At 39.1% G+C, this 22222-nt stretch overlaps 2 protein-coding genes across 2 annotated transcripts; both read left to right on the top strand.

Moving 5' to 3' along the window:
- The first annotated feature begins 9854 nt into the window (after positions 1-9854).
- On the top strand, positions 9855-11702 carry LOC116260601 (S-type anion channel SLAH4-like). The gene is made up of 3 exons (XM_031639052.1): positions 9855-10192; positions 10262-10676; positions 11373-11702. The coding sequence occupies exons 1-3, from the start codon at positions 9855-9857 to the stop codon at positions 11700-11702; spliced, it is 1083 nt and encodes a 360-aa protein (XP_031494912.1).
- A 5701-nt stretch (positions 11703-17403) lies between these two features.
- LOC116260600 (S-type anion channel SLAH4-like) lies at positions 17404-21001 on the top strand. The gene is made up of 3 exons (XM_031639051.1): positions 17404-18252; positions 18396-18611; positions 20849-21001. Exons 1-3 carry the CDS (start codon positions 17404-17406, stop codon positions 20999-21001), a joined length of 1218 nt encoding a protein of 405 aa, XP_031494911.1.
- The last annotated feature ends 1221 nt before the right edge of the window (positions 21002-22222 follow it).

The raw sequence follows: 22222 nt of genomic DNA, 5'->3' as shown, positions 1-22222 counted from the left end.
CTTATGGGGCATAGTATAGCTGGTGGGGGTGGGTATGTAGAAAGTATATCGCCTATTCAATTCAAGTGTGCGCTACTTTCTTGGACCATGAAAAGTAGAATTGCAACACTCATATTAAAAGATATACTGTATCCCACCCAATTCCAATGCAACCCAAAACCCCATGTCTTGGTTTTAACTGGCAGCTTAAACCGAAGCAGCTAAATCTTTCACTTCAATGGTAATTATTTCTTTGTTACGAAAAATAATGTTGTAAAACTCAATTTTATAAGGCTTAAGTGGTGGCAAATAAGTTCGGTTTACATAGATTGTACGTTTCGCTTATTAATATTTTCGTATGTTCATAAACTATTTATGTATTACTCTTTGTAATATTGCTACATTTTCGTTGAAATAATCGTAATGTCATTTCATGGTCATGAATGGTCTATTCTCCTGTACGATTCACTATGCCCGACAGATTCAATCAAAATTTCTAACAAACTTCACAACAATGTCAAGAACCCCTCGAGTCATGCCTTTGCCGCTAAGCTTCCTCCTTCTACATCACCTCCTCCTAAATAGGGACCTGAATTCAACCGGCCCCATTGTCTCCAATCCTTTGGGATTGTTGAACCTGCGAGTTTTACGGCTTAGCTGGTCAGGTCAGCGGTGGGTAGAAGGTGATTTTGGCATAAAGGCAACGAAGGAACTCATTGTTCTTAACTAAGTTTATTGTAAGCTTGTAATTTGGTCTTGATCCAACCTCTCAACAGGAAGTCTGCACAGCTCGTTATCTCCATTGTTTCCGTCTCCAACCAGGCTCGTCCCCATCTCTTCATGTAGAATCATGCCAATTGAAGAATGGACGGTAAGTGTTTGAAGGAATTCGTAAGCGAGACGCTGCCTCACATGGTCTGCCCGGTCATGCACGAAAGAATCGTGGAGCAGATGCTTTTGTACTACTCGTTTGAATGCTGCAAAAAGTGGGGACAACTCGAACGACTTGCAGAAGGTCACTGGATGCTTAATTTTGACTCGAGCAAAGAAATTCATGCCATTGTTGCTGGTGGTTTTCTATTTGATATGCTTCAGTGGGATGTATTTCTTAAAGAGAGAGAAAATTGACCGAACAGCATCAAATAGAATTGGAATTGTTTTTCAATCGGAACAATTAAAAGCTTTCAAAAGTTCGTTGATTAGAAGAACATAAGAGATGGAAAACATAATAGAAGTAAATTGATTCCAAGATTGGTGGTCCGCCGTTGGCCATTTGTGAGGTCATTATTGTTCTTTGGTTGAGTAGAAACCACACGAAGAAGGGTCAAAGTCTTTCTCCTTCTCCCTACATTAATTGAGTAGAAGCCACTTTGGGCTGGGGCTGGTACTGGTGCGTGTAATTGCTAATACCATACCATAAAAATTCATGCATTTATATATTGGAATGTCTTGAATTTTGCCAATTTATATATGTTGGGTGCCCTTAAAACTCTAAAACTTAAGCTCTTAGTACCTCTTAATCAGAAATTTCAGGCACCGCCTATGTGCAGGAAAATAATACTCACAATAAATCGAACTGACAATGTGACTTTATGAGTGATCATAACATGGGACTCATGGGGTAGTTACTCAAACTTACCCCAAAAACAATGTCAGAAAATATTTTCTCTGGAAACTGTTTTCTGCAATTAGGCAGAACCTAGGAAATAATATCAGACTTTAAATTTTTTAAGAAAAAAAAAAAGGCTTGACAACCTGCCGATACATGGCATTTCTACCGACATACAAATTGGTAAAGCCAAAGGAACCAACATGGGCATTTTGAAATATTTTACACAGTTTTAGTAAGGCAATGTTAAATCTGCACTATTATGGCATTACTAATCTTGCTTAATGTAGGAATTGTATTCTTTTTATATTAATTTCTAAGCCTATGGATGCACGTACTATATTAAATTCGAGACCAGCTCATTGGAAGCAATATATTCGCGCCTTGGCAAATACATGGCTGAATCTATCAATTAAGAGACACTTGTTGATTGTAATCTTGTTACTTATAAAGATATTGCCTTGGCAAATCGATGGCTCAGTCTACCAATGTAGTTTTTTATCGGTCTTTGGTTGATTGGTATCTTGTTATTAAGACATTTGCACTACAAAAAAAGTGAAATGTGGAGACAAGGTGACATATATAGCCCGACCACGTCATTTTCTCCCTCGCTAAAAAGCCTAAACGTTCCACTGCCACAAAAATAGTTTAAAACTTAGACCCTCCCGTCTTAGCAACTAGGCTTATTTAATTAGATTAAAGAAATGTAGAAAGGCAAAATATGTGTGCGTCTTCAAGTAGGCGAATTCAATGCGATTTGAAAAAACGAAAAGCTAGAAAGCGAAACATGTGTGGCCGAATTAGATATCGGCTTTCAATCACTAGTGGTGCTAGATTTTTTTTTTTGTGGAACACTCATTAGTACATTTAATTTTTTTAGGACACTTATATATATAATAATCAAATATATTGAAACATTAACATATACATATGTATTAAATTAATTTTTTGAGGCTGGTGTGGGCAGCCACAAAGTTGCCCACACCAGCCACAATGTGGTCATGGACTCTCGGCCTCTATTTGGCATAAACCAGCCTCTATCCATATTGCACCTCGATTTTAATAAATAATAATAAAATTTTAATGGAAGAGAAGGGTATTTTACATTTACAGAGAAAGAGATAGATCAATCATGGGAAGGATGCATCACGAGTTTGATCTCAATTAGTGCTATTATATTTGGGTGAAGGGTTGCACTAAGATGAAGTTACATTACTTTTTTTAGTTGAGGAAGGTTTTCTATCGTGCGGTAGAAAAGTCCTGTTGTGCTTCAACTTGCATGTGAAGGTCTTCTTCTTTTTATAGAACAAAAAAGTTAATACCATGAGGATTCTAACAAAGAATAATTGCTTGTTAGCTCTTGCTCCGTCCATTATACCAACCCTCTTGAAAGTAAATCTCTTTCCCAAGCACTGATGCAACCGGTGCGTAGCGGGGGCCATTTTACCAGTCCTTTTCACTAGGTGGGTGTGGTTATGGAGGCTGGTTGGAAGAAGTATCTTCCAGATTTTGAATATATATATAATCACCATCATTTTTTTTTATTTTGTACATTTTGTAACTTATCCAGGGAAGGTTGTATCTTGAAGCACACAATTGCAACTCTCCCTAGATTTTATCAAAAAGAAAATCACGTTATATTCACAACCTCTTATGCATAACACCTTCCAGTTGTATTACACCAATTGTCTAATGGCACCACAGCTTTTAAAAGGCGATGAGGATTATTTAAAGCAAAAAAATCAAATGCAATAAAGAGAGGAAATGTGGCCCGGTTGTGTGCCAATATGTTCCCCTCTAGAAGCCTCTGACTATAAGGACTTCTGCAAATATATTAGGTTTTGCCAGCAAAATTTTTCAAAATAAGATCAGGGTCATCTTCCTCAAGAAAGGGACCTTCAAGTAGAGTTAATTGTTTAATAAGGGGAAGAATAGAAAGGAAAATCTGCTTATGCACATCTAAATTTTGGACTTTGGTGCTTTAGAATGAAAGGGATGCAGTGACGCTCATCCTTCATTTCTGTCTGTTCTTCTCTGACCGAAGCTGGTTCCTCAAAATCGCCCTCCCCCCGAACTTGTATGTTGGTGGTCTCTCGTTTGCAGCATAGATAATTACCTCTTAAGGAATCAAAGTGGAGACTCGTCGCCTACCAAACCCCGTTAGACTTGAAACGAATTAAAACAACTTCTTCTACTACAGATGGCGACAATTTCACTTTTGTTAGAAAGAGAAAAAAGCGATCCGATCATGATCCGCAATGTTGTCTATATTGGCATCGGAGCTGGTAGAATAAACAAAATGAAGATCAAGAGCGGGTCTGGTGGCAGCTTTTATCGGAAATATTTTTGCTGAACAAACAGTGACTTTTTGTCGTCTTATTTATGTGCCGGACGTGGGGAGTAGCTAATTCTAGCTGCGCATTCAAGCCCTTGCATTTGCCAATGTTTGGGGAGGTTTACATTGGTACTTGTTATTTGAGAAATAAGGCCGCGTTTGAATATTGCTCTAAATTTAAGTTCGTTGGACCGGTTTAAAGTGGAGCCGACCTACCTACACCACCTGAAATGAAATCTATGCTTAGATTCGAAAATAATAAAATTAAAGTCATCAGTTTGATTCTCGCAGGCACTATAGTATTATATCAATATATGAGATGGAGTGCAGTATTAAAATGAGAGCATTGTCTCTTGAGAGACATCAACACAGCCTTAGACCACGCTAGCTGTGGGCTGTAATCCTCTCGCTTACCCAAAATTACACGCACAAAAATCCGACTGATGTGAGGTCCATATATCTCAAAATTGTAAAATTAACTCTTGGTGGGACGAATATATGCGTTTTTCAAACAAATATCTGTTAAATTATCGATTGTCGAGTTCGATTCTTAAAGTGAAAATCACAAAACCTCACATCACCTCAAAGTTTATGACGTGACAATCAAATGCCGCACGAATCAGTACATGAACAAATTCTAGCAACATTGGCATGTGACATGTCTGATCGTAGAGATGGGTTGTCTTGCGAAAAGTAATGGCGTATAGAACCTTACGTGTTTGAATGGAAGAACGCACCTTCAATTCGTATACATATGAGAGAGTTTATGTATATATATATAATATATAAACCATACCTCTTACATTCATATCAAAAAGCGTTTTTAAACAAAATATGAACTTTCTAAGATGTTTATAAACACTAATTTAACATAAATCATGCTGTAGTTTAAGTATTTTTGTAAAAAAAAAAAAAGATCTTTCTACTATCAAAATTATGATGTTATAAGAGCCGTTCATTTTTTCTATTATTAAAAAATTCTTATTCAATTAAGAAATGACTCACTTAATATATGTTTATCACCAAATCATTTTTAAAATCATATCCATAAGGTTAGATTGCAAACAAAAAAAATTAATAATTAATTTTAATAGGTCTGGTCTTTCTCTCTTACTCAAGTGGTCTGACTTTATATATATGAAGGAGAAATTAGAAGGGAGAGAGAAAATCAATTTTATTTCACCATCAACTATCTAATGACAGGCTAATTCTCTAAATAGAGGTTCACGTATACGGATCAGATATAGGGATCCAGAATAACAATGAACCAAATATCCAAAAATGAATAATCAAATGATTAATAAAATAAATTAATAATCTGGATCAAAACTCTCATGAGCTCGATCCTGGTGGGCTGTAAGTACGTCTCTGCCCCTTAGTTGTTGAAGAGGATCTACGCCGAGGGACCTGGGCCTGACCGCGTTCTGGATCTGCAACTGAACTCCTGCCTCGCTTTAAATCACCTGCATTTGGGTTTGGATGTGGAGCCTAATCTATGCATCATATACATGCATAAACTCGTGAAAGTGATTGCCTGAAATGCGTCCTAGAAGGCCAAATTCTGAACAAGTGAGCCTCCAAGTTAAATGCATTGTCAGGAGGTAAAAGTGTTTTACCTTCGTGAGGAGTGACACACTCATCCACTAAAGTGTAGCACATGCACCATATATAGTCCAGAGTAATAACGCTTTTGAGAATCAAACTCACCACGAGACTTTCACAAGCTGACCACCAGACTTTTTGCCCTTATCAAAATTTAGAAACTTTAATTTGGTCTTCCTCATGAAAAAATTCTAATTCAGCCCCTGAATGAAATGCTTCTTGATCTGTGGTGACAATTTGATTCAGGAAGTTCTTCATCCAACAAACCATGTACAGAAGGTAGCAAAGTCACAAAGATTCTCAACTGACTCATGCTCTCTCTCTCTCTCTCTCTCTCTCTCTCTCTCTCTATATATATATATATATATATATATATATATATATATATATATATATAAAAGCCACAACACAGCATTTTTTTTTTTAGAAAAAAAAAAGATCTGCTATTGGATTTCCACAACCTGACTTGACTTTTCAATTACCAGGAATTGACGAGTGCTTACTCAAGATCATTTGCAGAAGATGCATCAAATTTTGTCGGCTGAAAAAGGCCAATTTTTTGGTTAAACAACTACACTAAGATCAGGTCGATTTGTATGTTCTGAATCTTGCAGGACACATAGTCATTTTGATTGGGTCTGAATAACTTAGACAGCAAATTCTCAACCAGATTACATGTACAAACGGTTGACCCGGACCTGCAGAAGGCGAATTATATTTGTATCATCAAACTGATGGCGATCGGCTAGAACTTCTGTTGGAAGAGAAAGTCGGCAGCTCATTACGACAGTACTGAAACAAAGAGTCACAGTCTTGACGTTTTCACTGCAGTAAGCAGAAATTACATCATCCGTGAAGTAATTCCAACATAAAAAGTCTGACCAAGATGCGCGATTCATTTGAACACTGATGATGACCTACCAACCTTACATCTGCAGGTTAATTTCTCCTTCTATGGCAAATGAAAGCTTTGGTGAAAAGAATGGAGAAGAAAATGCAGAGGGACGGAGAAAGTTTGCCCAAAAAGTCAAGGTTTACACGACGGGGCAAGGCCAAAATGTGGCGCATTACCTGGAGTGGAGAGAAAACAGACCAGAAAGAAACAAAAGAAGGTAGAATTTTTCAAACTTTTAGAATATCATATAATAAGGTAGGTTTAACATTTTTGGTAAAAATATATGTTATAAGAGAAATCGTCAGTGCGTTTACTTGAAATATTTTTTTCTTATTACGTTTCTTATGTTGTAAAACAGGCGAGTGTGGTCCATATGAAACACTAGATTCTGCTGACTTTCTTCCATTCTAACAAGGGGAAGCAAGTGTCCACGATCTTGAAGAATGAAAGTATATATTGCCTCAAACAAATAACAAAAAATTAGCGTCACTTTAGAGATGACGTTTGGATTTCTTGATCCTTTTGGTCTCTCTCAATCTTGAGGCATTTGTATATTTTGATTATTCGCGTCACTTTTAATCTCTTTTTTTATATATATACATATATAAGTGAGTGAATGATAACTCTAGCTATATGGACATGTAACCATCTAACAAGGTCTGTTCATCTGAAACAGATGGATAATTGAGAAGGAAACAATTTGAAAAATGTGTGAATTAATAGATGACAAAAATGTCTGTCACGTTTTTTTCCTTGTATTTCTCTTAGCAGTTGAGTCCATCATGGTAGATTGGAGGGTTCTATTTAGATAATTGGGTGATTCTGAAAAACTAGAGTCACATATTATTTTATATACTCTTAATCTTGATCTGTAGCTTACCTTTAAATCTTGTTAAATTCATGAATTCTTTATTGATCAGGTGGATGAAGCCCTAAATTTGACGACTAAAGATATAGATGACCACAAGTCAAGTTGCAACGTGTATAAATTTTATTGAAGTCTATTGACGAAGATTTGGTTTTGAATCTTAGCGTGAAGTTAGAATTTGATTTCCTAGCTTCTGGGTTTGACATTTGATAGCAGTAGTTGCTATCTGATGATGGAAATTAAATGTGAAGACTTCTGTTCTCAATACATTAAACTCACTCTTTTCTTGTTTTTTTTTTTCCTTCTTTTCTGAAATTCTATTTGCTGACCAAACTTCCGCCCCAAACTGCAGAAATTAGCGTCTTTTAAATTCCTTTTTATGATGTACAAATCTTCAAGGAGGAGAATGTACAGCAGAGATATGTCGTCTTTGGAATAGTAAAAATTTGAAGTTTACGTGTTCCACTAGTCAAAAGAAAATGAAGGAGCATCGACGTCATACAAACTTCAAATCAACTAAAACTAATTTCTTGCCACATTTAATTGATCATATAGTTGACAAAGCAAATTTTGTCTTTTTTTCCTTTTAAGAAGAGCGGCCTGTGACTCAAGGAGCGTAGCATAGCTGTTGGATTAGCGGCATACTACGAGACATTCTGGTTGCTAGTTCAATTTTGTGAATGTAATTAATTCTTTTGGGCATTATGGTATGAAAGCTCAAAATAAAGTTCGAGTTTGACGTGTATTGTTTTTCACCAGGCTTCAACCCCGCTCTGAAAATGTAACATTTTTACTAGATTCAGTCCTACCATTTGAAATTTTCCAGCATCATCTCAAATCTAGGGCATTGGATATTAATGTCAGCACCAAGGTGATCCAGACCGACTGCTTGAACAAGAACATGGATTTGGAGTCGGCCAGGATCCTGAATGCGTGCAATGCTTTTGCACCATATCCCCACCACCGGCTCCAGAACAAGAACCAAGGAAGACTCTAGAACTAGAAGACATCGTGAAATAATATTTGTACTAATTAAGTCGATCAATACCACGGTTTCCGCATATATGCATGAACATGGCTTACCTATATGCGAGTTGACATAAAAGAACGCTGAGTTCATCTACTACACCTACGAGCCACATATCTCTCTCTCTCTCTCTCTCTCTTTATATATATATAATGCAAGGTTGGTGGGATGGGATATTTATTCTGGTGGTTTACTATAGAAGGAGACTGTTAAAGTGGTTATGATTCTAGGGAGTGTTTCATCACGAAAGAGGAACAAAATCAAAAGTGACTATTAAGTTGTGTAAACAACGTTTCGTTCAAAGACATTAACTTTCAACTTATTCAACAAATTAACGCGCAGAACTTTTGGTTAGCTTGAAGTAGAAAGAAGGAGAGATTCGCTCAGAAATTGGAATGAGGTATATATGAGGCCATAAAAGGTGGAAAAAAGAGGACCAAAAAATCCACGTTGAGCAATGTTCTGAGCATGAAAAAGTTTTCTACAAGCATATTGTCACACCAGTGTCAATCTCCATCCTTTCTTTTCTTTTTCTAAGTTTCAAGTTGTAGGGGGTTGGCCATTGAAATGCCTCTCTTAAATGCATTTGCAGAACTTATTCAACTGATTGAAGGGATTAAACGATCTTTCTAGAGCATTGATCCTTCTGAAAATACATATACATGCAGTTGTATTTCATGAAGGAGCTAACCTTAAAAAAAAGGAACCAATTTTAGAGAAGGAAAGGAAGAAAGGTTTTGTTCTTTTAATTTTAATTAAAAGGTAATGTGGATTTATCGCACAGTGTGATTGTTCTAAAACTATTTTAAGAAGTATTTTCAGTGTGTGTGAGCCCGCCCCTACGTGCTCTCATTTCCATTCACTTTTCAAAGAGAAATATGCATAATACGAAAAAAAGGACGTCAATTATTCACATTGCATAAATGCAAAATGAGTTACAAAATCATAACTTTATTTTTTATGCAACATAGAGGGCATCAAATTTAGACACTCCGGTATATATATATATATATATATATATATGTGTGTGTGTGTGTGTGATAAAATGTGAATGCATAACAAAATTTAAGACAAGAAACCTACTACACATAAGAAAAGAGAGAAAAAGAGAGATGTGGCTGGTAGGTGTCCTACAAATGGTGCTAAAAATAAGCACTGTGTCCCTTGGACTTTAGGAAACTTGGTTTTGACTTGGCAACCATTTAAAGAGTCCTTCACAGTGATGAAACGACTACGAGTACAAAGAACCAGGGGTGGAGTCAAGGGGGGTGCATGGGCCCTGGCCCCACCACAAAAAACTTTTTTAACAAAAATCACATATAAATTTTAAAAAAAATTATTTGTTTTATATAAAAATTTTGAAAATATAGTATTTCCTTAGTATTAAAAGTTAAAAACTTTAATTTAACCTCCTCGTAACAAATTTCTAACTTCCTCCGTCCGATAAACCAATTAAAAATTCTCTCCTTCTCTCTCGGTATTGTCAGCATTCTTTCCGTGCTCTATATAAGGAAACCTGCAGCCTCCCTCCTTATCACTATGGCTGGGTCTGATCAGTCCTCTCCTTTCTTGGCTCGGTTCCACGCAGACCTTTTCCGCGTCTCCATGGCCCTCGCGAGCCAAGCTGTCCTATGGAGGACACTCAGCTCCGGCTCCTTCTCCGATCCATGGCCTCCCATCTTCACCTCCATCGCCGAGAAGTCCTTCTGGCTGCTGGCTGCAGCCGTCCTCTCCTCCTCCACCCTTGCCTACCTCTTCAAGTCCATCTTCTACTTCCACATCGTCAAGGCCGAGTTCCTCGACCGGTGGCGGGTCAACTACCTCTTCGCCCCTTGGATTGCCGCTATCTTGCTCCTCCAGTGCGTCCTCCCTTCCAGATACGACCGTTGGAGAGGCAGCAGCTTGGAAGGGATCAAAATTTTCAACTGGGGCTACCTGAATTCAACCATCTCGAGGACCATCTGGTGTGCCTTCACCATTCCTATACTGCTGCTGGAGGTGAAGATCTACGGCCAGTGGTTCACCAAGGGCAAGCGCTTCCTCTCCACTGTGGCCAACCCTTCCACCCACCTCTCCCTCATCGGCAACTTCGTCGCCGCGCAGACTGCCGCCCGGCTCGCCTGGCTCGAACTCGGCTTGTTCTTGTTCTCCATAGGCATCATACATTATGTTGTGGTGTTTGTCACATTGTATCAGCGCCTTCCTTGCACCGGGTCTGTCCCGGTGCAACTACGGCCGGCGTCCTTTTTATCGATCGCTGCGCCTAGCGTGGCGTCCATTGCATGGGAAGCGGTCTCCGGCCACTTCGGCTCCGGTTGCAAGATGCTGTACTTCCTCTCCCTCTTTCTCTTCACGTTGCTAGTAAGTTCGCTACTTTCAAATCACACACATTAATACACATGAACTAAAACTACACATGAAAGCTTGTTATGTTATATGCACAAGCATGACATACATAGGTCAGTGTCTAATAGAATTGAATTGCAGAGGTGTGCACCTCTAAATATACACCAAATTAGATAGTATGGGCTTGGATTCACCTCAATTTTTTAAAAAAAAAATTACTTGTAAATTTTGAAAAATTTCACTTGTTTTATATAAAAAATTTTAAAAATCATATTTAGACCTTAATCAAAATTTAAAAACTTTAATTTAACACTTATTATAAAAAATTTATGTTTCCGCCCTTGATCCAAAGGGTCTAAAGGCTTTCCTTGACCCTAAAAGATTTAGGGTTTTAATAGGCGAATTTGACATGGATTACCAATCACTTATAAAGCCCTCTGCCATACAACCGGACTTGAAGGTATAGTTGAAGACATGGCCTTCCCTGACCGGGCCGGACGTGTCCGGGACAGGGACGGGGCACAAAAACCAAACAGAAGCATGTCCTCGATCACCACATACGTTCGCATGGGAGCTCAAAACTTGGGGCAGGAAGGGACATCGATCGCTGCCCAAGAGCTACATAAACACATGCAGATGTTGCGGACCGAAGTCCTTCTTTATAATTCATCACGCTGATCGTTCGATCGTTTTACGGTTCGTGTTCCACAGGTAGTCCGGCCGACGCTTTTTGTGAAGGCAATGAGGAGGTTCAGTTCTGCATGGTGGGCTTACGTCTTCCCCGTCACAATGCTCGCTCTCTCCTCAGCTGAATATGCGCAGGAAGTGCACACCGGCTTAGCTCATGCGATCAGAAGGGTCATATCCATGGCTTCACTGCTTATGACCCTCGCCTTGATCCTGCTCACCGTTGTTCATAGGAAGGTCATCTTTGCTAATACGCGTCAACAAAATTCTCAAGCAAAAGTTATGCCCATGGCTTCACCGTCTAGGGCAATGGAGGAGCCCGAGCCTTCTTCATCCCCGTCTCTTCCTCTGTAAATGGAGAAAAGGAAAAATTTTGGAATCAGACACACATACATACAGATATATAAGAACTTTGCAAATAATTGTAGTGTTAATCTAATAGGCCTTTGTAGCTTTTAAGCTTTGCTCTGACGTCGCTATTTTTTCTTAATAACAAGTATGGATCTTCTGAGTGCTGTTCTTGCCCATGCAACATTATCTGAATTCTCGATTGTTGCTTCTGCAAATGAATGCCGATGTGCACCACTTTGCCTTCCGAATCATTCGTTTGTTTGCGACTGGCCATGAACTGGCATGTTACTTTTAGACTTTTAGTTGCAGGCTTCAGGAACAAAAACGAAAAATTGCGTCGGAATAGTTGATATAAGAGGAAAGCTGTGGTGGACAAGTTGAAGACATTAGCCTAAGTCTCAATCCAACCATTTTATTGCTTTCCGTTGACCTTATAAGGTTTAGTGGTGGAGAGTCACCCTTGTACCTTTTATATATAAATATATATATATATATATATATATATATATATATATATATATATATATATATATATATATATATATATATATATATTTATGTATATGTGAACCCACTGGATGTCATTTCTTAAATCGAATTTGATCGATTTTTTGATCGAATATTAAATTGCTTTTCATGTGTGATTTCTTTCAAAACAGTTCAATCAAATATCCAATCCAAATCAGATACCTTGACATCCCTAACCAATAGGAAAGATTCTACGTGATTAAAGTGGTGGTAAATAACAAAGCAAAGATCAACCGTATTAAGGCAATACTGGAATGGAGAAGAAAGTTTCCAACCAGCATGACTGTCACAAATCTATACTCAGATCTGATTTGAAGTTGCTCAAGTTTTGCTGTCATTTTCTCTGCTTCGCTCTATTGAAATAAGCCTAATGTCTGATGGTTAAACATTTACATCTGCCGTTAAAACACATCACAAATTATCGTTAAAAATATCATAAACCATTGTTAATGTTTTCATTATAGGTGTTTTTAGTGATGGTTTAAAAAAAATATATATCATCCAGTAACATTTGGCAGTCGGTGGATTTCAATTCTTTTCCTTCTTTCTCTCTCTCTCTCTCTCTCTCTATATATATATATATTGTATTTTCATTATTTTTCCGATTAATACTCTTAACAACGCAAGTGGAAGTCCAATTTTAGGAAGGAAGGAAAGGAGCAAAAAATCAAAATGAAGGTTATACCGGTGAATAAATATACATGATGTCACCGGTATAACCTGAAAGATTTAACGCGTGCTAAATTACATGGTGAAAACAGATGAATGCATTTTACATATTGGTTCCTTCACGTAATTAAGTTTATTATATACCGGGAGCCCTCAAATCCAATAATTTCTTATACCGATGTCCCTCCGCGTTTTTCCTATATTATTGCACACGGTCAGCTGCTTGAAAACATTTTTAATAAGTTAATTACGAGTGTTGCTGTGGATTAGCGCCTACAAAGTAATCTGATGATATTAATCGAGTGAGCCTATTTTGGAAAAACATAAAAAAGAAAAGTTGATTTCGGTAATACCTATATGAAGACAGGAGTACTTTTATAGAGAAATCTGTTCATAACGAGTATATATGGATGCCTTGCCCTGCAGTGTGGGAATCACAATCCTAATTTGATTGGATATTTGTTTAAAACCAAATCTGAATCCATCCTATGTCCTATTTTAAATTAAAATCAAATACGATTTTTAATTGCGTATTAATGTTTTTCTGAATTTTTTGAAGCAGTTAGATCATATTTCTAATTTTAATCTGATATAGACATCCTAACCTATAGAAAAGGTTTCCTTATTGGGCTCCAATTGACTGTTTTGCTCTCTCTTTCCCCAGTTTTATAAATAGAGACGGTCTCACTTCAATTTGCAACAGCCACCATAGATAAGAAGTGTGAGATTGGCCAGTCTTAGGGGTGATCAAAGCCCCTCTCTGCCTCTGCTATCTCGAGGACCTTTGGGGAGAAGTGGTTATGTGTGCAGAGTTAGTTCCTGGTGCATGACATGACATGTGTTACCCTCGCTCACTTTCAGGAAGTACCTGTCATGCACATGAGCCTATTCATGCAGATGAGCCTATTCATAGCACAAGCTTGTGCATATAACCAGCTTCACGTCTTTCATATCAACAAGATTTAGAACAAGTGGTTCACTAAAGTACTGAGCTTATACATAGCATACAAGCTTGTGCATATAATCGACTTCGCTCTTTCGATAACTTTTACCTTCAACCAAATTTAGAAGTTCACCAAGGGTAGAAAGATAATGCCGGACCTTGGCCAACCCTTCATCCGTCTATCACTTGCCAATAGTTGTAAACGTCAAGAGGCTCCATTTATTACCTAAAGAAGCTTAGCGACCTCTTTCACTTTGCTCTTCCCGAGCGGTGGCAAATTGAACGTGGAAAGTAGAACGAGCTGGCCTCCTCTTTGTGTCTCAATACATGGAGAAGCATAGGAGAAGGGGGAAGAGCAACGGCTTGTCAGGATTGTAAGAGAAGTAGACGAACTTGAGGGTGAGGTGCCGAGAAAGGAAATGAAGGAATAGGCAACGGAAGAACAAGGAGTGGAGGAGAGTAAAAGGGAGGGGAAAGTGAGCCTGTAACGTTGACATGAGGTTGAGTCGTGAGGTCGATTTAAACCCCAATTCTAAATTGACCCCATGACTCAACCTTCCAAACTCACTTTTTCCTCCACTTGGTCACCCTCCATCTCCTCCTCCTCCACTTCTTCTTCTTCCTTTTCCTATTCCGTCCGTTCCTTTTTAGGGATCTTCACCTCAGGTTCCTCTACTTCTCCCACAGTCTGCACAAGCTGTTGCTCTTCCTCCTCATCCCATGGTTCTCCCTGTGTTGAGGCGAAAAAGAGGAGTCTCGCTCGCTTTACTTTCCACGTTCAATTTGCCGCCGCTCGAGGAGTGAAGTGAATGAGATCTTTGTCTGTCTTTACGTAACAAATGGGGGTCTCTTGAGGTTTACAACTATTGCAGAGAGTGGCACGGCTGGTGGTGTCTCCGATCCAGAATCAATTATGAATAGACAAAGAAATTATTGCTAAAGAAGTCACGAAAATTAAATAAAAATAACTAAAAGTAAAAACAATTTCTTGTTGATTAATATCGGAAACAATTGCGTCTCATCGGTCAATGAATGAATTGATTTGCCACCGAGTTCGATCCAAATTGGTACTATGTTTGGACCTGAAATCGGAGGCCGTCTAAGATCTCAAACGGAATATCTCAATAGCATGGATATCTCACGCCCATGCTATATACAAAAAGGAAAAAACATGCACAAGGCATCCCATGGACACATCTTTTGAAGGCAAGTCATTCACGGACATACTTTTCTGGAGGCAACTCATGGTCACGTTCCAAAAAGTCTCACTAATATATAACAAATTTATTTAGTTTGAAAAATTAGGAAAAAACTAAATTTTTATACAACCTAACTTTTAGAGAAGACCTTACATTGCTCCAGCTAACCTATCATGCCAACTCCCACCACACTCTAATTGAAAAGCCCTGATGAGACTCCAGCTGCCCTGTTATACCAACTTCCGTATAAGTTTGTGCTCCACGACAAACCGTTGGTGGAGGAGAGATAGCAGCAGATGCCGGTGGAGGAGTGACAGCAGCGGCCGGAGAGAGCAGCGGACGGAGAGAGAGCAGACCCCACGGTGGAGGAGAGATAGTAGCGGCCACTAGTGGAGGAGAAAAAGCAGCGGACGGAGACTCGGAGAGAGCAGCAAGACGGAGAGTTGAGACGTCGGAGCAATGAGAGAATGCCGGCGGTGCAGGAGACAATGCTGTCGGTAGAGACGTCGGACAGAGCAGCGGGAAGGGCATGATTTTGTGCCCTGAATCTATTTTTACTTACATAAAAATAAAAAAGAAAAAGACCAAAATGTCTATGGTGCGGCTTGACCTCACGGGACTTGCGTTTGATGTGAGTCGGGTGCTTGTTGAGATTTGATGAAAATAATCGTGTCCACACGAGTGGGGTTGAAAAAGGACACGCCCTGGTGACATAGCTTATGACCCTTGCTTTGATCCTGTGCCAATACCGACATCCCGGAACATACATGCGTGAACATAAATGAGGCACTTTCATTCAAAATTAATTGATTAATTAAGTCGTGATGTTAAATACTTACGAAACTATGAGCCATGAAATGTGAAAGAACATAAAAAGAAACAATCTACACTATACACAGACCTGTGCACAATGTAAAGGTGTACCATGTCCATGTAAATGATACCTACCCTTAAGAGTAAGTGAAGGGCTCAGTGAAAGTGGGCAACAGATAGATGTAGTGGACACCCCTGTATGGCTGGAAGCAGGGGATGTAGGTGTTGGCTTGTTGGGTTGTGGTCCACACTAACCGATAAAATTTAGTTATTAATTTACATATCAGTCTTTCGATATAATTCAGTTTATTTAAATATTGGTGTCCCTGAAACATAACAATTCGTGTACGCAGATTAAGACAATCGTTTCCACTTGCTTACCGCACCAACGACACAATCTCTCCTCCCATTTTTGTTCACCCCTTTTTCGTTGTAAGTTTCAACTGGTACCGTGTTTGTATGCCTCAAACGCGTTTGAAAGGTCTGTCTTAAATGAATTTGGATCTCTCAACATCAGATCATGGTGTGCACCTTGATATTTAAGGCATTTGGTAACAAGAACGATGCATTATACATTCGTAGAACATTTACATTCTATAGAATGTGGCATTCCAATTATCAAACACATTCGTACAGTGCCCATAAAGTAGGAGAGAAAGTTTTGTGCACGGAACTCACTATGCACAGTAAAGGAGTAATGACATTTTGATAATTTATTAAAAAAGAAATCTCCTCCATATTCTTTTTACTTTTTTCCATTTTCAATTTTCTCTTTACAAAAAGTTTTCTTTTTCAATGTAAACTAATGGTTGTTTGTTAAAATCAACCATTAGTATTGGCAAACACTGTGTTCGTATAGGTAACTTGACAGTTTCTATTAGCTCCTTTAACTATAGATAACCCCAAAAAATCAAATAGGTTTATTTGAAAAAAGATAAAAGGGAAAGTTTGGTTTCGAAAATATATGACCTACATGAGGAAAGGACTTCTATTCGAAAATCTCTTCGTATAAAATGTTGAAGATGTTCATAGGTTATATAAGAATCGAATACTAATGAGAAAAAATATATATGTTATATCTGCATCCAACCTCTAAATTCAAAATCAATCCGAATTTTATGTCCACATCTGATTCTGAATATTACTTTTTGAGTACACAACCGAACTAAAAATTGATATTGATATTCAATATAAGATATTTATTTGAAACAGAAAATGAATCTGAGTTCGAATTTGAATCATAATTCAATCTGTTGTTTTCTTAAACCCATTTCGGAATTCAATTAGACATGATTTCTTAAATCCAAACATGATTCAAGCTTTTAATTGACCGATAAACCTTTTTCTACATCTGAATCTTAAGTAGTTAAGTATATCTGGTTCAAATCTTATCCATTCATGTCCCTAGTAGATGCAATTGTGAAGGAGAGAAGATTTCCTTGTTGACTCCTTCTGACTGTTTTATCTCTGCCTCACCGTCTCATTCAAATTAGGTTCCTAGTTGTACAAATAGGACCTGTCTTTCTTCTTCCCGCAAGCAGCAACAACCACTATGGACAGAAAGCGAGGGACTACTGGTCAGTCACCTTCTCCATTCTTGGCAAGGTTTCACGCAGACATCTTCATGGCCTCCATGGCCCTCGCCGGCCAAGCTGTCCTTTGGAGGACGATGAACTCCATATCCTTCTACGATCCATGGCCTCCCATCTTCAACTCCGTCGTAGAGAGGTACTCCTGGCTGCTGGCCGCTCTCGCTCTCTCCTCCTCCTTCCTCTTATACATCCTCAAATATATATTCTACTCCAACATTGTCAAGGTCGATTTCCTCCACCCCTTCTGGGTGAACTACCTCTTTACGCCATGGATTTCCGCCATCTTGCTCCTTCGGTGCATCCTAATCCCTGCCTCCATACAAGACCGATATTGGAGGCTGGGCATTAGATTAGAGGGAACCAATTTCTTCAACTGGGTCCATTTGGGCAGAGTCATCTCGATGGCCCTTTGGGGCTCCTTCACCTTGCCTGTGCTTCTGCTGCAGTTCAACATCTATGGCCAGTCGTTCACCAAGGACAAGCAAATCTTGGCGGCCATAGCGACCCCTTCCACCCACCTCTCCATGATCGGCCACTTCGCTGCAGCTCAGACCGCCGCCGACCTCTCCTTGCCACAAATCAGTCTGTTTTTATTTTCCATCGGCATCATGCATTGTGTTGTGGTGTTTATTGCATTGTATCAGCGCCTATCAAGCGTCAGGTCCATCACGATCCAACTACGACCAGCGTCCTTCTTGTCGATCGCTGCACCGAGCGTGGCGTCTGTTGCATGGGAGTCGATCTCGGGCTACTTCGGCGCCGGCTGCAAGATGTTGTACTTCCTCTCCCTCTTCCTCTTCACATCGCTAGTAAGCTCACATGGCACTACTCGTCAGTTTGAATTTGCTACTAACCTTACCTTGATAACGCTTGTTTTACATAAATTGTCGAGTTAAAGTCCTTCTCTTCAGTTCATCGTTCTGATCGCTTGTTTACGATTTCTGTTTAATAGATGGTCACGCCACCGCTTTTTCAGAATTCGATGAAGAAGTTCAGTTTTGCATGGTGGGCTTATTCCTTCCCTGTGACGATGCTTGCACTCTCATCGGCCTCATATGCGAAGGCAACAGACACCGTCTTAGCTCATCAAATTAGAAGGGTCCTGTCTATGGCTTCGCTGTTTGTCACCCTCGTCTTGCTTCTGCTCTCGATTGTTTTCGGGAAAGCTGTGTTCTTCTCCAATAGTGCACGTCAACGTTGTGAGCAGAGAAGAACAACGCCAATGCCTTCCCCTTTTTCCACAATCTATTTAACAGTGTATCCAACACCAACGGCTTCGCCTTCTTCAACAATATATGCCTCCTCCTCGACTTCCTTTGCCTAAATGAAAATGGGTATACATATATAAAAAGGGAGAGAAAGGGAGAATTAACGCATACTTTTGCCAGTACCATGTTCGTTTCCAATGCATTTAGTTGATTCGAGTTCAACTCTTAACGAAGTGACTGATTAAGTGGTGTATCCCCACTGCGTTTTCAACTCTAAATGCATTCAATCAAGTGATCATCCTATTACCAAATTATATTTGTTAGACGGGATCATGCATGTAGTAGCTTAATAATTGAAAACTTTTAGATCATATGGTGATTCTGTTTCAAAATAACATGATTTGTATCTAAAAAAAACTTTATATATTGGCAAAAATACTCAAAACTGGTGGCCATGGAAGGCAAAATAACGTGGCAGAAAGCAATCCACGTTGCGGCGCTAGGTGTGGGTACGTGTGGGCAATTGCCCTCTCGACCACAATTTATTTTATTAATTTACATATTGGTTCCTTCACGTAATTAAGTTTATTATATATCGGGCCTCCTCAAATCCAATATTTCTTATAATAATGCCCCTCTGCGTTGTTCGTATATAATTGCACACGTGAAAACATTTCTAATAAAGTTAATTACGAGTGTTGATTAGCGCCTACAAAGTAATCTGATTATATTAATCGAGTGAGTCTACTTTGGAAAAACATAAAAAAGAAAAATTGATTTCCGTAATGCCTATATGAGGACAGGAGTACTTTTATAGAGAAATCTGTTCATAACGAGTATATATGGATGCAATTCCAGGCAGTGTGTCAATCACAATCTTAATTTGATTGGATATTTGTTTAAAACCAAATCTGAATCCATCATATGTCCTATTTTGAAAATGAAATCGAATACGATTTATTGATTGCATATTAATGTTTTTCTAAATTTTTTGAAGCAGTCAGATCATATTTCTAATTTTGGTCTCAAATATTGACATCCCTAACAGATAGAGAAGGTTTCCTTGTTGGGCTCCAATTGACTGTTTTGCTATCTATCCCTCGTTCTCTCTTTCCCAGTTTTATAAATAGAGACGGTCTCACTCTCATTTGCAACAGCCACTATAGATAAGAAGTGTTAGATTGGTTAGTATCAGGGGTGATGAAAGTCCCCTCTTTGCCTCTGCCATCTCGATGACCTTTCTGTGTGCAAAGTTAGTTCCTGGTGCATGAGCTTGTGCATACGACGAGCTTCGTGCCTTTCATAATGTTTACCTTGTCTGTGCTTCACCAAGATTTACGGTTAATTCCTGGTGCATAACATGTGTTCTCCTCGCCCACTTTCAAAAAGTATTTGTCATGCACATAGGCATTGCATGGCGCATAAACTTGTGCATATAACCAGCTTTTCTCCTATAACGTTTAGGTTGCCTGTGCTTCACCAAGATTTACAGTTGGTGCATGACATGTGTTCTCTTCACTCATTTTGAAAAAGTACATTCCATGCACATGAGCCGTTGCATGGCGCATAAACTTGTGTATATAACCAGCTTCGTGCCTTCTATAACTTTTACCTTGCCTGTGCTTCACCAAGATTTAAAACAAAAAAGGTAGAAAGATCCTGCCGGACCTTGGCCAGCCTTCATCCGTCCATCTCTTGCCAATAGTTGTAAACGTCAAGAGACTCCATTTATTACCTAATGACGCGCAGCTACCTCTTTCACTTTGCTCTTCCCGAGCGGTGGCAAATTGAACGTTGAAAGTAAATCGAGCTGGCATCCTCTTTGTGTCTCAATACATGGAGAAGCATAGGAGAAGGGGGAAGAGCAACAGTTTGTCTCGATTGTAAGAGAAGTAGACGAACTTGAGGGCTAGGTGCCGATAAAGGAAATGAGGGAATAGGCAATGGAAGAACAAGGAGTGGAGGAGAGTAAAAAGGAGGGGAAAGTGAGCCTGTAAGGTTGACATGAGGTTGAGTCGTGAGGTCGATTTAGAGTTGGGGATTGGCCTCGTCGCAAGGAAGGAAGCGAACCCCCAATTATAAATCGGCCCCATGACTCAACCTTCCAAACTCACTTTTTCCTCCACTTGGTCACCCTCCATCTCCTCCTCCTCCACTTCTTCTTCTTCCTTTTCCTATTCCGTCCTTTCCTTTCTAGGGATCTTCACCTCAGGTTCCTCTACTTCTCCCACAGTCTGCACAAGCTGTTGCTCTTCCTCCTCATCCCTTGGTTCTCCCTGTGTTGAGGCGAAAAAGAGGAGTCTCGCTCGCTTCACTTTCCATGTTCAATTTGCCGCCGCTCGAGGAGTGAAGTGAATGAGATCGCTGTCTGTCTTTTAAGTAACAAATGGGGTCTCTTGAGGTTTACAACTATTGCTGAGAGTGGCACGGCTGGTGGTGTCTCCGACCTAGAATCGATTATGAATAGACAAAAAAATTTATTGCTAAAAAAAGTCTCCACAAAAACAAAACGAAAATTAAATAAAAATAACTAAAAGTAAAAACAATTTCTTGTTGATTAATATCGGAAACAATTGCCTCTCATCGGTCAATGAATGAATTGATTTGCCACCGAGTTCAATCCAATTTGGTACTATGTTTGGTAGCTTTGGACCTGAAATCGGAGGCCGTCTAAGATCTCAAACAGAATATCTCAATAGCATATAGCATGGATATCTCAAGCCCATGCTATATACAAAAAAAAACCATGCACAAGGCATCCCATGGACACATCTTTTGAAGGTAAGTCATTCACGGACATACTTTTTTGGAGGCAACTCATGGTCACGTTCCAAATAGTCTCACTAATATATAACAAAATTTATTTAGTTTCAAAAATTAGGAAAAAACTAAATTTTTGTACAACTTAACTTTTAGAGAAGACCTTACGTTGCTCCAGCTAACCTATCATGCCAACTCCCACCACACTCTAATAGAAAAGCCCTGATGAGCTGCCCTGTTATACCAACTTCCGCATAAGTTTGTGCTCCATGACAATTGTTGAATTTCCATTGCAAATTTAGTTGTAATTTTATGCTTCAGTCGATATTTACCTCTCTACAGACTTTACCTGCTAAGTTGAAGAAGTTTACGGTACCCTTTTAACTTCTTCTCTTGAAAGTTTACCTAACTTCAGCTTGCCTAGGAGAAAGAAGAAGTTCATCAATGCTAAGGGGCTGTTTAGATGACAGCTTAAGCCCAGTTTTAGTGTGTGTAGGTCAAGCGATAATTGGGTTTGTCAAAACCTAATTTAACAAGACTCAATTTCAGGCCTGAAAAATCTTCTCCCTTATAGGCTTTTTAGCGAAAATTGAGTTTTACTTCATGCCTCAAGTTTCTGTCCTACGCTCAAATATAAATAACAGTTTTTCATGTCCGCATGAGGTTAACAACTCACCACCAAGAAGAAAAGAGACTCGAAGATATCTAATACCCCCTACCTTTGGGGGTCCTAATTTACATAGGGACCTGGATAGGACATGGTACATCTATCAACTTAAAGCATCACAATACCACCATTTACAATCTAAGA

The sequence above is a fragment of the Nymphaea colorata genome, chromosome 9 (assembly GCF_008831285.2).
Source record: "Nymphaea colorata isolate Beijing-Zhang1983 chromosome 9, ASM883128v2, whole genome shotgun sequence".
NCBI classification, from domain to species: Eukaryota; Viridiplantae; Streptophyta; class Magnoliopsida; order Nymphaeales; family Nymphaeaceae; genus Nymphaea; species Nymphaea colorata.
The sequence above is the reverse complement of the archived record's forward strand: the minus strand, read 5'-3'. Positions and strand labels throughout refer to the sequence as shown.